Below are 17,774 nucleotides of genomic sequence, written 5' to 3' on the forward strand. Positions count from 1 at the left end.
CCCCCCCCCCCCCCCGACTCAGTGTTTGGCCATGCATTACCCTCCTGCCCTGCTCAATGTCTGGCCACTGGGGGTACTTAGCTTAAAAAAGGTTGAAAACCCCTGATATATGGTAATATGATTAAAGCATTATGCAATAAAATTCAAGGCATTTGAGATGAACTGGTGGTAGAAAAAACTAAGGATGAAACACTGCAAGCAATGATACAGGCAACAAGTAAGGGTGGGGGGGAAAAAAAAAAAAATCACCTTTTCCTACCTGTATATTCTCAATATAAAAAATGAACTCTCAGTGACCTCAGGTATACTCATAAAGGGTACACAGGTTGTGAATCCTGATGTGATGAGAAAGAAAATTTTGGAACAAATACATGAAAGACATCTTGGAATTACCAAATCAAAAAGCAGAGCCAGAGATGTTGTCTTTTGGCCACAGATGAATAGTGATATGAATAATCATGGTGAGGAGGTAATGATCCATATCAGAATTACAGGGATGCCCAGCAAAAAAAGAACCAATGATAATCTATGAGCAATATTCCCTGGGATGAAGTAGAAATTGACCTGTTCAGTTTAGAAGATATAACCACCTGATTATAATGGCCTACATACAGTCATTTCCCAGAAGTAGTGATGACTGAAAATACCACAGCAACAACAGCTATCAGACACATTCAATCTATATTTGCATGGCATGGTATTCCAAGAAACTGTAACTACTAACAATGGACCACAGTTCATGAATAGGGAATTTTGAGAGTGTTCAAATGAATGATTTTGTCATGAGATTTCCAGTCCCAAATACCTTCAAGGAACTGGGCTGGCAGAAAGTGGAGTATGCATTGTGAAGAACCTGCTAAAAACATAAAGAAGAAGATCCTCACCTGGCACTACTCAACCACAGAACTACACCACTACAATGTGGAAAGTCACCTGCAGATCTTCTCTATAACAGGTGTACAAATACTTGATTACCGGAAATGGGCTAGAAATGAAGAGTGACAAAGGAGTCTGAAAAGTACTGAGAAGACTGAGAAAGTACAGATGCATCATTTCAACAAAAGAGCAAGGTCACTCCCACAGTTAAAAAAACATTCTGTGTGAATTTGGCAAGATGGACACTGGCCAGTTAAAGCTATTGCAATTAAAGAGGAATCAACTTGCCATACTTGGTGATCAAAGACGAAGGTCCAAATCTTAAGAAGGAATCAGACACTCTCTCAAAATAGCTGAGAACGAGGCTGATCTGAGTGAAATAGGAACAGAGACACCAGTTGAAAATAATTTACAAGTTGAGCCAGAATGTGACCCAGGACACTGAATGTTCAAATGCAGACAAGAGTTTAGGCAAAAAGGGAATGCAACAAGGTACAGCTGGAAGATTGCTGAAACAGCTCAAGAAATCAATCAAGACATGTTAGTTTGAGTTTGTAATAGTTATCTTAATGTTATGGATCTAGTTTTAATTTTATAAAAAGGGGAAGATGTGACACATAGTAAGAGTGGTAGATAAAACCTTTACTTCCTGTAGGAGCCATGATGTGCTTTTGCAATTAGGATGAGAACTTAATGTACAGCTCCAATACTAAATGCTGAAAGATAAAGCATTGCTAAATTGTTTCCATAAAACAAACACCTTTGAACAGAAATACCAGACCTGAGAAGAGGATATTTTGTATTATAAATCCCACCATTCACTTATGAAATGTATCTTTTAGTGGAATTATTATTTTAGTGGAAATTTTGTGCCTCCAATATATCAAGATTTTCTTTTTAATTATAAAGTCTGAAAGCCTAACATTCGAGAACAGTTATTGTAAATGAAACTACACATTTTACTCTAGCATTGTATAATTAGTGGGTGTAAACTGCCTTTACATCTTGCAAATCGTTTGAATGATCTGTTATTCCAGATGATTCTAGACTATTTGAAAGCCAGCACATGGCACATTACATTAGTATAGAAACTGTTGTACAATTTATACTGTTTCTAAACCTCCACATCTTTGCAATACTATCATACATGGAAAAAAAATATGGGAACAGTTTTGAAACTAAATAAAATAGAAAGGAGTTCACGAAGTGGCTACTCACCCACAGTGCTTCATATGTGGTGGCTTATCCATTCTCACTGCTAGTTTAATCTTCAAGTCAGTGTCCTGACTGTTTTTGGGGACTATCATTTTATGCAACTCAGGTGACTTTGAGCTATTGGATGTTGGATACAATATCACCTGTAAATCATAAAATATACACATTTTATTGCATTGGTACTCAAATCCTCCTAGAGTCTACTAACCAACTGAGAGTTTCACTGCACCTTTTCCAATTTGTAAAGAGATTGGAAAATCCAAGACACAGCTAATAAACCATTGACTCCATCTCATAACAGCAGATGGGCTTTCAAAGTGGACTAATTTATTTCCTGACAAATGAGTGTTTTCATATAATCAGATAACAAGTTTTTCTCCTTTGCTACTTCATTCTGAATTAACAGCTCAACAGGCACCAGCAGAACTGACAGTTGAGAAATGCTCATGTAAAATTAAGTAAGCATCTAGACTCTTAACTTCACTCAGTACCCCACAGGGAATGTGCCTAGTGAAATGATGTGCAGTGGTATTATACAATAGATAACCCTCTTCAGTAGTGAAATTAATTAGCTGAATGAGCACAGCAGATATATGGTCTCTATTGCCATATTGTATGAAATATGGCATCTATTGTAATGAAATATGGTCTCTTCATTACTCATTCAAAAACAATAATGAAAATCCATGATAGTAATATCATCAAACTTGAAGACTGTGCCTAGTCCATCTTGTTGCAAGTGCTCTGTTAAGTACTCTGATGTCTGTATACTTTATGTAACATACCACATTAATGGATCTATAGTAATGACATACAATTAGCAAAAATATTGAATTTTTATCTCTAATCAGTGAAAGACGTTTTGCTGCAAACTGTCCAAAACAAAAAGAAAATATTTTTAATCAGGTACAATTTTCTAATATATTTTTACATAGAAATAAGCAGTTTTGACTATAACACAACCATGTAGAGGCTAAATAAGATCAGAAACCTAGAGATGCTATATGAGTGTTACTAATCACATTTTGCTTCAGTTCTTCAATCCCATTAATGCTAGAGCCCTTGAACAGAGTATTTTCTAGCATTAATATCTCATTAATGTTAGAGCCCTTAAGCTGAATATTGTGGCCTCATGCAGTCAGTTTGTTCAGGCCTATCACCACCAAGGAACACAATTCCAAAATAGAAACAGGACCCTGTAAAAACCATGTACTCTACCTCTTTGGTACTACTGCTACATAAAAATCTACCACAACATCAACTGGTTTCATTATTTTATAAAACAGAGTATATATAAATATGATACAATGCATAACATACTATAAAAACTTTTCTGTGTAATTTTGAAAAGTTCAAATGAGGATTTAAGAATTCTCTAGGAAAGAGCAAGTGTAAAGGATGCTCTCCAAGACAAGAAAATTATAATAGTACTGTAATTATATCCTAACTCTCTGCAATACTAAGGGCTCTCAACTGACAGAATCTTTCACCATAGCACTATGCTATGGTACATATCACTGGTAACATCAATTGCTTCAATGAAAAAGAAAAACAGCCATGATAAATCATCGCATGAATGTGTTTTAAGTGTGAGAATTTCATAACACTAGTGGTAAAAGTAACTTGCTTAGTTCTGTTAGGTAGGTGTAATTCTTTTTCAAGAACTAGTAAAACTAATTGTATCTCTCAGTGTTAGGTACTTAGGAGAACTGCTTCAACTGTTCAAAACCAAATGTTATTTTCAGAGCAAGGGTTCCTAAGGAAGAAAACAGATTTTCATTTAATGTAAAATTCATCCCTTAAATAAATATTCTAAGCCACTATAAATAAGAATACAGTGGCATTTGGGTTCTGCTCACTGGGCATAAAAAATGATTTCTTGGTTTCTTTTCCTTTTAAGCAGAGACTACGTAAACAGCATTGTTATTCCTTCCTTACATTTAATGATTTTTGCATTTAATGACTTCATATATACTGAGGCATTCATGCAGAACAGTAGGTAATAATATGTGTTCTTCCCAGCCCTTCCATAGACTGTACTTACTGCTGTCCTGTAACAACTTAAGTCTGGCAAAATTTCTCTCATCTTGGTTTTTGTTGTTTGTTTTTTTCTAAGTTTGATGTAAACTCAAACAGACATGCTTGTTGTTAATTCATATTTATTCTGGTAGTTCTTACTGTCTTTTAAGAAATATTATCATAGAAAATTAAGGTTGGAAGGTACCTCAGGAGGTCATCTAGTCCAGTGGTTCTCAACCTTTTTTGTACCAGGACCCATATGTAAACATCAATGGCCAGTCCTGAACCAGCACCCCTCACTCCCGACCCACTGCTCTCTGCCCCAGGCCTCAACTCCCCAGTGTGTGGAGCAGGAGGTGGCTGCAGAGCATGGGGTCCCCAGCCAGCCCCTTGCAAGCTGTAACTCTGCCAGCCTGCAAGGGACAAGTCATGGTTTTCCACATTTTTCTCCTTTAAAGGAGAATCCATTTTTACAGTTTACTGATCCTTTATTTAAGTTTGTTGATGACCCTTTCATATATTCTTGTGACCCACTTTTGGGTTGTGACACGCTGATTTAGTCCAAACCCCTGCTCAAACCAGGACCATCCCCAAGTATATCTTCCCAGACAAAGCTTTGTCTAGCTGGGTTTTAAAAATCTCCAAGGATGGAGATTCCACCACCTCGCTGGCTTGCCTGTCCCAGTGCTTTACTACCCTCCTACAACTTTCCTCTCATTGCTGCAATGATAAGTAAATCTCTGGCACAACTCTGCGTACTGAAGGAAGTGAAGACAAAAACCATTAATGTAACCAGCAGTGCATTTGTGCTGGGAGAAAAGCACTTGCTCTGACACAAAAAGAATACTGTATGGATGTTCAAGAGATTTCTTGTGGAAAAGAACTGTATCTCCCACGAGAAGCTGGACCAGATTCCCTCCTCCTTATCTAATTCGAATGGCCATACACTTTTCTCAAGTGGGGAGGACTTCTGATATCCCACAGTCCTCTGCTCTTTCCCCCCTCCAACAAAAAGGGAGGGAGGGAGAGCACTGGCTCCCTGATAGCCCACTCAGGGGTGAGCTATCAGGGGGTCTTGTGGAGACCCTTCTCTGAAAAATTACTCCTCCTCCTGCCCTCCTCAGCTGACTGGCAAGCAGGGGTGGGGGAGGCAGGGGTGGGAATATCCTGCAGAGGAAAACCAGCAGGTTCCTCAGGCAGGAGAATGGCCTGCTCTACCGCCAATTCGCTGACTGGTAGCAGGGGGACCTTCTCCTGCAGTGGGAATCCTCCTAGAAGTGGCTGCTTGTGGCAGCTGAAGAGTATGTCTGTGTGATAAAGGTGCTTGCTGAAGGCTCTATGAAGATTAGACCAAGTGTTTGTCTGTATTTGTTTAGATATTAAGCTATATGTTGTTGCTAAAAGCCTAAGTATAGTTTAAGATGTAGTGAGGCCTTGTATAAAGTAAGGCCTAGTAAATTTAGCAAAGCCTAGAAGTAGTAAGGCCCTGTGGTGCAGTTAAAATTACCTTATCAAAGGAATGCAAGTCTTGTACTGCTATTGGTCAGTCTAAGGACAGTTGAAGTAAAAGGAATCTGAGTGGTTGTACGTTATCAGTGTCCTTCAAAAGCTATAAATTAGCTGGAATATCTGGAAACCGTTCAGAAGGAAGATGCAACTCTGTAAAAAGGATTAGTTAACTGTTGCCTGGATCATTGGGCCCGTGGACCTCGAGGAGCCCAAGAACTGCATTCCAGGGTCCTTCCTGGTACGCCTCGGACAGTGCTGATCAGGGATGCCTGACTTCGCTGAACTTTGTGGAAAGAGGAACTTGCTGTGCATCAGGCATCAGAGGGGACTGCCAATAAGTTGCCAATGCTAATTGCTTTTGTCTGTCATCATTTGTCTTGTTACTACGCGTAGCTGTGTTTTTGTTACGTCAATAAATCTTTCTTACCTTTCTACCCCTGACCACACTCTCAATCCTAAACCCTATGCAGGCGGCTGGGACAGTTCCTGTGGTGGCAGAATGCCCCTGCCTTTCCCCTGCTACTTTGCATCAGCCAGAGCATTGCTAGGAGAGAGAAGCTGCAATGCTGGGCAGGGCATCAAGGGTCATGGGGCCTGACTGCAGCAGCTGAATGCTCCCCATCGCCCCCTACTCCCCCACATTCTGGTTAGCTGGGAAGAGTCCAAGGAGTAGGCACTATGCTTCCTGTGGCAGGAAGTGGGAGGTTCTCACCACAGGAAAATGGCCCCTTCCTGCCAGTCAGTTGATTATCAGGATGGGGGTGGGGGGAGGGGGGGGGAGCATTTTCTCAGGACCAGAAATCCCTAGCTCTCTGTGGCAGCCACTGTTTTATCAGCATCTCCCAACTAGCAATTGACAGCTTGCTTCCTTCGCAGGCAGGCTGTCAATGAATAGGTTCCCCTAAGGCCAGAGGCAGCTTAAGGATCAGCCCTCTAGTGTCCTATGGCTGGACAGATCACTTGTGAAATTCTCCAGTCAGGTGATTGGAACAGATGTATGATCTAGCTCCTGGGTTATTTTCTACTAGTATGAATTTTGGAGGTCACATGACATTTCTTCATCATGCAGCATACACAGGACAGCAGAAGTGGATGTGGCACCTTTCCATGACTCTAAGCACAGTTTGATGTGATAGAAACCTGATCTCTATTTCAGGGATAGTTGAAGTGATTTGCACAAGGCCACCCAATTAGTCAGTGGCAGAACTAGGTTAGCACTCAGGACCTTCTAAATCTGTGCTCATTGTCAATTGACACAGTCAACCTTAATTCTGATATTAACTTCTCAGTCCTTGATTTAGCAATTCTAAAACCCCCCAAATTAAGCATTTTCTCTTCAGTTAAAAAATATCCTAGGAAATTTCAACTCCAAGCATCTTCTTGGCAGACATGTAGCTCATTGCCACATTTCAAATCTTTAGATTTAATACACAGAACTCTACAGGTTGTGCCACCTTCTATGTAATCCAGCACCTCAGGCAGATGACATCTACATATTGTTCATGGGTGCCAGAAAAGGGATCATTAAAGGCACAGGACAGGCTCTGTGCTGTCTCTTTTTGTGTCTGAATGCGTTAGTCTGTCCTGGAACAGTTGGGGAAGTCTGGCCTCTCTGTTGGAGCATGTTCAGTCTTTGAGGATGGCAGATGTACAGTCTCCTAGGAGATGAGAAAGCAATTCTAGATGTTCTTTGCATGCTTTAGTGCTAAACAGAAATATCTGTTGAGTCTGTGTGAGCTGTGATTTTTAAGAGTTTATGGCTTGGCCAGAATGGGGCAGCTTTTCCACAGGAAAAGCAAATGCTTGTCTTAAAGGCTGCGCTTGCCACAGTTAAAGTTTTGGTCCAAAGAACTGGAGCTCTATAACCTTTCATAGAAAAAGTCACCTATTAAAAATAGGGACTTATAATGTCAGGCAATGCTAGTAATATCTGCTGCTACCAGATTCACCTATACTACACCACTATAATCACACATCATCATTGCAAAAAAAATTGAAATATTGCACCACGAGCTACCCAAATATATCTATAATACATATTATATGCAATCACAGAATCTGCTCTGAAAATATGCAAATATAATATGTAAAGATATTTAAATATTATTGAAAGACAATAGGAATAGTTGAAGTACCTTATATAAGAACATTGAAGGAATTTAACATTTTAGAATTTAGAATGCATTTTTATGGGTCTTATGCTGCATAGCAGTTAACTAACTTTTTAAAAATATATTTTAATTAACGTATATCTGTGTTTTTTTAAAGTTTCAATACTTTACTATGATGTAAACATAGATATATGCATCTGGAACAGAAGGAGTAGAGATTGTTCGAGTAAAACCTTTTCACCATTTAAAACTGAATATCAGAAAATAAAATCTAAAGATAACTGAAGCATGAGATGTGTGATAAAATGTACATGTGATTACACCCTATAGATATAACTAGCACTTTGAGTAACTGAGGAAGGCAGGAAAGAGAAAAATAGTTGAATGGTTTATTAAAAGCAATACTTTTTCAGTGTTTGTGAACAATTTTTTTTAAATTGTTTTGTTACAGGCTTACTTTCAATGTTTAAATCCATAATGTGGATTAAGTTACCTAGTTATAGCCTCCATGACCTGTTTTATAAGTGCCAATGCATTCTCTGCATCTTCCCTCTTCAATAATGGAGGCAGAAACCACCTGTAAAGGTTTTTGTTATAAGATGTATGTCTATGAGGCCCTCTCTACACATTACAATTACGATGCGATTAACCAGTTAATTACCCCTTAAATTGTGACCCAGCTACACGTTCAACCAATTAATAGCATGATAAAACAAGCAATAATCTACAAGGCTATTCCACAAAAAAGGTGTAATAACCTTGTAGCTTGCTCTAACCATGCCATTAATTGAACAGGTGGCTAGGTGCTCCCCTGTGGCTGGAAGCCCCATTAACCGAGGGGTTCCCACTGACCGCCAGCCTTGCATCTCACAAGGCTCACATCAGTGGCAGTGTACTCCCTGCAGCCACCACTGCAAGTCCTGCAGCCCGTACTGGCTACACAGCTTGGCAGCAGGGGCAGCATAGGGAACATTGCCTCCGCTGAACGCCCTGTCAGCTGCAGGACTCGAAGCAGTGGGAGTTGGTGCTGGCAGGATGATCCTGGGCTCTCTCTGCACTGGTGATAAGGCATGATGGGATCTAATGTATAATCCCATAATCACATCTCCTGCCACGCATGTGTGGCTTGGCAGGAGGTGCAATTGCGTTGATCATGTATTAGATCCCATTGTGCCTTTACCTACATGGGTAGAGGGGCCCTAAGTTTTCCTAAAAATTTCCTTCTTTGTTACAGTTATGCAGTTCATTTTATTCTTACTTTATTATTGTAATAGTTGCAGCAGTAAAGTAAAAACAAACTATAAACCATCATTCTAGTTTAATGCACAAGGAAATATACCCAGATATGTAATCTTCATTCAGAAAGTCACCTGAATCATTTACATCTAGATCATTATATGCCAGCCATGGGTACTGTGTGTTGCATGGGGCTAAATTATTCTAAAGACAATTTCAAACAACAGAAGAGGATACTTATTATAAATCCAGACATTTTATCAATCTAGAAAATATGTCAGATTTAGTTCATCTTAATGATAAAGGGTTAATTACCATTTGTCTTCCAAGTTTTTAACAAATATAACACCCAGGTCTAGAGAAGGTCCCAAATGTTATAGTGGATTACAAGTTGAATATGCATCAACAGTATTATACTGTTGCAAAAAGCTAAGGATAAACTGTGATGCAGTAACAGAAGTGTCATATGGAAGTCACAGGAAATAATTTTTTCACCCCACTCAGTTTTGGCAAGACCTAAACTCAAGCGTTACACATCTAGGTTGGGGCACCACATTTCAAGAAAAACAGGAGGTCAGGAAGAGCTGGAGGAGAACAAAATAAATAGTTCATAGGATTATAGCAGCGTTTCCCAACCAGTGTGCTGCAGCACGCTGATGTGCCATCAGGCATGAACAGGTGCACCACGGAATTTTGGAAAATAAATAAAGAAATGAATAAATGAACGCTCTGCCCATAACACTCTTGGGGGACGTGGTCCCCGGTGGGCTGTAGCTTCAGCCAGTGCTGTGAGCCACCCCTCCCCACCCTGCTCTGGGGAGTGGTGGCAGGGCGGGGTGGCGGCCATATTATCTCTTGGGGGCTGGGGAAGGGGGTGGATTGCCGCAATTTTTTTTATTTATGTGAGTGTGCTGTGGGATGGGAAAAGGCTGGGAAACACTGGATTATAGGGAAGCAGGGCTGGAAGGAAGATCATCTAATGCAGCCCCCTGCTCAAGGCAGGAACATTCCTAATTAAACTATTTCAATCAAGCATCTGTCTACACTGTTCTTGAAAATGTCCAAGGATGGAGATCCTATAGTTTCTCTGGTATCCTGCTCCAATACTTGACCACCCTCAGAGTCAAAAAGTTCCTCCTAATCTCCAACCTAAAATTTCCTCTGCTGCAGTTTGATGCCATTGCTCCTAGCCTTGTTTCTTACAGCCACCAAGAAAAGTCCATCTCTATTCTTCTATAATTGCCCTTCAGGTATTTTAAAATGGATCAAATTCCTCCTTAATCTTCTCCGCTCAGAGGACTAGAAAATATATGACATATACTGACAGGTTGGAAGAATCAGAATGAGGTAATTTAGATAAGAGAAGACGCGGAAAAGATTTGACGGAGGTCTTCAAACGCAAAATGTTTTGTTACAAGAAGGTTGGTCATCAATTGTTCCTTGTGTCCGCAGGGGAAAGGAGAAGAAATGGGCTGAAATTGCAATAAGGGAGAGTTAGGTTGAGTATTAGAAGACTGATTAAGCACTAAGGCAGATTATTTATAGACAAAGCTGTTATTGGAACTTCTGAAGTGCTAGTGAGACAAATATTTGTCTGGAACGACTAGACAGGGATGTTCCTGTCCGGAGTAGGCAGATGAACTAAACTTTTGGAGCTTCCTCCCAGATCAGTTTCCTATGATCCTATATCTGATGAATTATTAATATCCTTGTGTTTTTCTGTGGAGCTTATATATAATGCAGTATCCTCCCAAACATTACTCTATTTTCACAAGGCAACTACGTATAGGGGCAGCTGTATTGCTTCTTATTTATCATAAAACCTGAGGTACAAGCACACTAAATTTAAAGGTGTTCATGTGTTTTGGGTGACCAATGTGAGATGCATAATTCCCCCCCCCCCTTTTTTTTTTAAAAGAGTCCTTAGCATATTATAGTACAAAGGCAGTTCCCAAAAACTTAAGTTTTAGCTCAGCCCTAGGGTGCTTACAGATGTGAAAGAAAAAAAACAAAAAAGCAATGCTTTACTTTCAGCTTGGCATGCCCCTGTGTCAATTGCAGTGCATGCCTAGAATAGGCATTGAGTCAATTTGACCGGGCTCATCCAATGTCTGTATAGATCGCACACTTCCGTGATTCAACTATTTGATAAAAGTGCCAAAAAGCCCCGCTGAAGCATGCGATAAATACAGATGTTGGCAAAACCCATGTCAAACTGACATGCTTCCTCTTCTGGTAAAGCACTGCTTTTGTGGGGTTTTTCCCCCCATGTTTGTCAGCGGCCAAAATGGTTACTCATTAGATGCGAAGTATATAGTTGATGGCCATCTTTAAAGCGTGTGGTTTAAGTGATTTCCCAAGCATCAGGGAGAAAGTCTGTGGCAGAAGGAGGGACAGAATCCATTTGCTGCAGAGTTGCATCCAACTACCCTAACATTAAGATCATTCATTCACTCCCTGTACCATTCACTAAAGTGAATTTTTAAATTATTGAAGTTAAAGTGAAACCAAACTAACTCTATCATGGAGAATCACAGTGACTTCTGATTCTAGTCTCTTGGCTAAGCCTGTCACAGGGCTCTACTTAAATCCCTATTCAGCCCCAGTCCCAGTCTAGCTACAATTTCTTATCCGAGTCTATGCCTTTCACTTTATTTTTGTCCCCTGCACAACATCTTCTCCCCTGCATATTGGGGAGCCTGCAGGTGACACCAGCCTGCACATGACACCAGCTCAGCCCATAATTAAATAATCTGAGTCAAGGTTTCACAGGCAGTCTGTAACAGACCTAGAAAAAGAAAAGTCATTTTCCTTGACTAATACATGTGCTCCAAGAACACGACACTTTTCATTTCTTTTTTGTAAACTAAAACATGTGTGTGCTCACATACACACAAATAATGGGGCCCTGATACAAGGCCATATATTTCTTTATTTTTATTATTTTGGGAGTTTATCTTGCAACAAAATTATTATTTTATATTTTTCCACTATAATGTTTGAAAAATGAACACATTCCAACCAAAGTAGGGAGCATGGGTAAGTTCAATGGTATTAAAACTGTCACCCAGTGTTATTCTGCACTTGTGACTGTAACATCGAGTGAATCATTGCTATGTAGGCCTAACCTTTGCCTGGACAAATGTCACATGGACATTCCACTCCAAGTATAGTTTCCAGTTAATTAACTTATAAAAATAAGCATAACAGTTCAGAATCACTGAGGCTGGTTCAGGATCATATGTCATTATGGGACCATACAAGCTTGCCACAAAACCTCTAGGAGTGATACCTTAGCAGAGTAGTAAACTTTAGTTCCTGCAAAGAGCTGCATAATATTTTTTGACAAAACTTTGGTGATATTCTGGCTGGCTCCTTACCAGAGGTATTTTCCTACTTTTGGGAGTACACTAATCCTTACAAGTCTTTTAGTTTCCCACATAAAGGTACACAGGAGTCTGAGGCTGCTTTGAGTCTATACATACATTCAAAACTGAAATTCAGAATCATGGAACTTGTAAGCCCGTATGAAAAGAAATGAAGTTCCCTTAAATAGTTCAGTGTCAGACTGTTGGCCATACCCAAGTGAAGAGTCCTTTGATGGGCTTCAAATGCTTCTGAAGCCATGCAGCACCTTAAGTTTGAATGCCAAAGGGAGGTAGCGTAGAAATTTAAGGGATGTTCTGAGATAAAGCAAAGAATGAATGCTAGCAAATGAGGGAGAGAGAGGAAAGGGCACTACCGAAAGCGATTGCTGTGTAACATTAAGGGCAACAGGAGGCTGGTTACTATGGTAACTAGTGGGAAATGCCACACAGGCTTCATTACCTACCCTATTGAATGATCTCTTCCTAAGAAGTTAAAATAGTATAAAGACCAGGATCAGCAGAAAATAAGCAGTATCTAGCACAGGGAAAATGGTAAACGGCAAAAGTACCTTCTGAAAAGCAGCCTCTAAATGAGTGTAGGAAGGTAATGGAGGGGGCTGGCAGCACGTGAAGCCATGCTCTAACAGCACTTAGAGTCATGATGAATTTACCTACCCACCTACCACTAAGCTGAGAGTGTGTGGCCTTCCTCCAAATGCTTCCTGAAGGTCACTTTTGTCCTGCCACAGACCACACACTGAAACTAAAGGTAGATACTAATGTCTGAAGAAAGGAACCTTTAGGGCAGGGAGGACCAACCTAGGCCAATTCTGCCACAAGTGGCACAGGCAGCTTCTGCAGGCACAGACAAGTGTGCAGCTTCCAGGTCTAACTCATGGGGCCAACCAGGAGGAAGGCCTTGTTGGATTTGGTTCTAGCCAAAGGGGTTGACCTGGGGGGAAGATCTGAGAATTGAGGGTAATCCGGGAGATAGTGACCATGCAATCATAGAATTCACTATCCGTCGTACAGCAGGCAAGTCAGCCAGTAGGGCAGAGATGCTTGACTTCAGGAAGGCTGACTTCAATGAGCTTAAGAAAATAATGGGAGAGACCCTATGGGAAGAGAGGCTGGGAGGGGAAGGGAGTTCAGGAAGGGTGGTTGTTCCTCAAAGGAACCATCCTCAGAGTGCAGAAAAGGTCCACTCCTGTATGCAGGAAAGGTGGTAAAGGAGCCAGGAAGCCCTCTTGGCTTACCGGAGGAGTCAAGGAGTGCTTAAAAAAGAAAGAAGGGCTTACGGACAGTGGAAACAAGGGATAGTCACCAAGGAGCAATATACAAGTATTTATTTTTATTGAACTGCATCCAGTTCTGATCCACCCACCTTTCCAGCTTGTCCAGGCCTGCTTGGATCTGCATTCTATCCCCTAGCCTGACTGCTTTTCCCCGTAACTTAGTATTGTCCCGCAAACTTGGCTAGTGTGCTTTCCACATCCATATTTGTAGGGAGAGGATAAGGAAGGGATGGGAGGAGACTGAAACCAGGCTCGTGACTGAAGTCAAGGACAATAATAAGTCCTTCTTTAGGTGTATAGGGAGCAAGAGGAAGACCAAGGGCAATGCGGGGTCCTTGCAGAATAGGACAGGACAGCTGCAAACAGATGGTCAGGGGAAAGCTGAACTCTTTAATGAATACTTTGCATCAGTGTTCCTGCACACAAATGCCTGGTCAGACACTGGACAGATGCGAGGGAGGAGAGATTGCCAAACAATGCCCAGTGTCAAACTGGTGAGGGAGCACTTAGAACAGCTGAATGTCTTCAAGTTGGCAAGACTGGATGGACTACATCCGATAGTGATGAGGGAATTGGCTGGAGTCACTGTGGGACCATTGACAAAGGTATTTGAAGACTCGTGCTCAGGAGAGGTCCCAGAAGATTGGAAAAGAGCCAGTGTACTGCCAATCTTTACGAGGAGGAGGAGGGAGGATCCAGGAAACTATGGGCTGGTCAGTTTGATCTCAATACTGGGTAAAATTTTGGAAAAAATTATCAAGAAGTCCATTTATGAGAGACTTCAAAAAAGATGTCGAGAATCTTGAAAAGGTCCAGAGAAGGGCCACAAGAATGATTAAGGGCCTGGAGGACTAACCTTATGAGGAAAGGCTAGGGGATCTGGGACTGTTTAGCTTGGGAAAGAGAAGAGTGAGCAGGGACTTGGTGGCCATTTATCAGTATGTAAGGGGTGAATATCAGAAGCTGGGAGAAAAATTGTTTACTAGGGCACCCCAGGGGAGGACAAGGAGCAATGGTCATAAAATGTTAGAGGATGGCTTCAGGTTGGATGTAGGGAAGAACTTATTTACAGTAAGGGTGACTAGAATCTGGAATAGACTTCCCAAGGAGGTGGTACAGTCCCCAACCTTGGAAGTCTTCAAGAGGAGACTGGACAGATACCTTTCTGGGATCATTTGATCTCAGCAGTGTTCTTGCCCACAGAAAGGAGATTGGACTCAATCTTTCAAGGTCCCTTCCAGCCCTTAATTTCTATGATGTCTATGATTTCATGGTGCTTCACAGGAAGTACCATGAGTTTAATCAATCCTCCCAACTCAACAGACATTAGCTGTTGGGTAAGGAGGATGGGTGATTGAGCTCCAATTTGAAGTCCATCCAGGGAGTGAGGCTGCATCTCTGCAGCCTTTTCCCCCAGCTCCACTCCCCACCACCCCCAGCTCCCATTCTGTCTCAGGATGGGAGGGGGAGAGGGCAGGGGAGGGAGATCTGTACTGGGGTTTCCTCACCTTTGCTGGACTAGAGGGGTGGGTGCTCCAATTCACTTGCCCCACTACCATCGAGCGCCCAGTTGGGCAACCCCCAAAATGAGCTCCCTCCATTCCCATCCCTCCCTCCCATTCTGAAACCAGAGCTGGGAACAGTACTGGGCTACATCAGTCAAGCCCTGCTTCTGATGTGTGCAGACAGAAGGTAATAAAGGCACTCTGCTTTGGAGCACCTTAATTTGAACCTTCATGTAATGAGAGTTCAGACTGGGGCAGGACTAGGCCCTTTTAAAATGTTCTGCAGCCACGCACTTGTGTTTGGTCACAGCCATAGAGAGCTTTCAGATCAGGCGAAAATTGTCACTTCTGTCTGTGCCTTGTGTGCAGCACATGGCAGACTGGGGAGAGGAGGGGACAGGCAGCCCAGAGCAGATAAAGCAGGAAGGAGAAAGCAGACCAGTAGATGGGGCATGGAACAGACTAGTGAATAGAAAGCAGAGAAAAGGAAGGTAACTGGAGTAGTACTCAGGGAGGGCATATGGCTGGTTTTTGGCATGCCTGCCAAAGAAGTTGGCTCTCACTGCTTCAGGGAATGCTGCTGCAAAACCTCTGCTTCTGAGCATGTAGACCTTTTCAAGATCAAGACACAAAGCTATCCATAGCTTTTCTGAATTTCATGGCACCTCAGTTAAGAGCCACTGGACTGATACAGCAAACATTTGACCAGAATGGGAAGCATTTAGGATTTTATCTTGCATCCATTTGTTGTCATGGATAATAAATACAATGTAATATAATACATACAATAAAAGAAGGGAAAAACTAAAAACTATTGGCAAGGCTGATACCACCTGAAAGGAAGCATCCCCAATACCAAACCAAGGAGTAACCCAGCATCCCAGAGGTGTAGCCAGTTATTTCTGTGTCTTGGGTAGGGAAGGGGGAACGGGTGAGGGAATATATAAAGGGGGGTTTTCTGAACATAGGAGAACTTTCAGGAGAAGGGAGCTGGGCAGAGTTTTAACTGCATCTGCATAGGTCCAGGGCTGCAGGCCCTCACCCTTGCTTACCCTCTACTGCATTAAACCTCTCATGGCTGCCACCAATCTGTTCATAGATCAAGGGATATAAAATACAATTTGGCTGTGAAAGGGTTAACAAAGTTGCAGCTTCTGCATAGCAGGAGCGGGGGGAGAGAAGCTGTGAGGGGAACCCTTGCCTCTGATCTCTGCTCCCAGGCAGGCACTACAAAGGACTGAGGTCAGAGCATGTGCTCTTGTGGGCTAAGATTGAGTGTAGGGAGTATCTGAAGTCCCAGACTAAAAAAGTTTGAGTTGGAGGATGCCTGCCTGTAGTATCTGGGGACATCCAAATGCCAAGACGTTCAGGCTTGGGCCTGCATGTAGGATGCCCGCCAATGGATTCAGGAGTATTTGAAGACTCAGGGTGAGATGTCTGGGATGGATGATGCTCACCAGTTGTAGCACCATGCATGGTGTTTAAAACGATTGAGCTCTGCCTACTCAATCAATACGGTTTTTGGAACAACTGAGCTCTGTTCAATTGATATGATTTGGAATTGATTTGGCTAATTTGACTTGGAATACTAAATATATTTAGTATATAATTAAAAAATTGTGCTCTTGCCACAGTCCTTCCTAATCTGACCGCACATGCTTCTCCTAGAAAGAGGGGCATGGAAGAGTCTCCCCCACTCTGCACACCTCTGTTTCTGGGAGGAACATGTGGAGTTGGGACAGCTGGGCAAGTGTGCACATTCTGGCTGCAGCTGCTTCCTGATATGACTCCACAGGAAATGAATAGGGCATTTCAACTTGGCTGTGGTGGCACCCATGTGGCAACACCGCTAGTAGTGTCATACACCACTCTGGTTGAGAATCACTGATGTAGACAAGTATGTGAAGTTACACCCTCCAATGGGTATCGAAGGGGAGATTAGACTGGGCATAAAGGCAGAAGGCAGGGCTGAGAGATTATGATTAGAGAAGCATAAGCTTTCATAGGCAACAGCCTATTTCACCAGATGCTATGAAGATGAAGGTGAGAAAAGAACCTCATACCTGTCTTTAGGACTTAGAAAAGATTGAAAAACATTCGGAAAAAATGATTGTAAGATGTAGAAACCTCTACCATTTCAATACAGAATGGAAAAAATGGCGGGCTTTAAACTAGGCTCATCAGGGGAAGGGGAAGACGAGGGTGGAGGAATCATCAGACTGCCAGACCAAGCAACGCCCACAAGTACAGCCCAGCCTAGACCAATGAGCGAAACTTATACACAGGTAAGTGACAGGGGCCAGGGCAATGCTGTGATTAGGGGGCCAGTACACACATCCTCAGGAGGCCTCAAATGCCTCTACATAAACGCTCGTAGTATGGGAAACAAGCAGGAGGAACTCACCCTCCTGCTAGCTGACACCAAACCAGACACAGTGGGGATCACTGAAACGTGGTGGGACTCAACGCATGACTGGGCGATGAATATCAAGGGCTATAGGCTGTACAGGAGAGACAGGATAGGAAGGAAAGGTGGGGGCGTGGCACTCTACATTAAGGAGGAATACCCATCCTCATCAATTAACAAAGAATCAGAGGAGGGGCACTCTGAAGTGCTTTGGGTTAGATTACAAGGCAGTC

At 42.1% G+C, this 17,774-nt stretch overlaps 1 protein-coding gene across 1 annotated transcript in view; it reads right to left on the reverse strand.

Annotated features, from left to right (window-relative positions):
- Positions 1–17,774, reverse strand: part of CADPS2 (calcium dependent secretion activator 2) — a 794,189-nt gene that overhangs the window by 288,800 nt on the left and 487,615 nt on the right. The window contains exon 8 of the mRNA XM_019509247.1: positions 2,095–2,234. Within this exon, the coding sequence (XP_019364792.1) occupies positions 2,095–2,234 (140 nt within the window). The remainder of the gene's footprint in view (positions 1–2,094; positions 2,235–17,774) is intronic.

This window comes from Gavialis gangeticus, unplaced genomic scaffold, assembly GCF_001723915.1.
Source record: "Gavialis gangeticus isolate Ggan-Ray unplaced genomic scaffold, GavGan_comp1, whole genome shotgun sequence".
NCBI lineage: Eukaryota > Metazoa > Chordata > Crocodylia > Gavialidae > Gavialis > Gavialis gangeticus.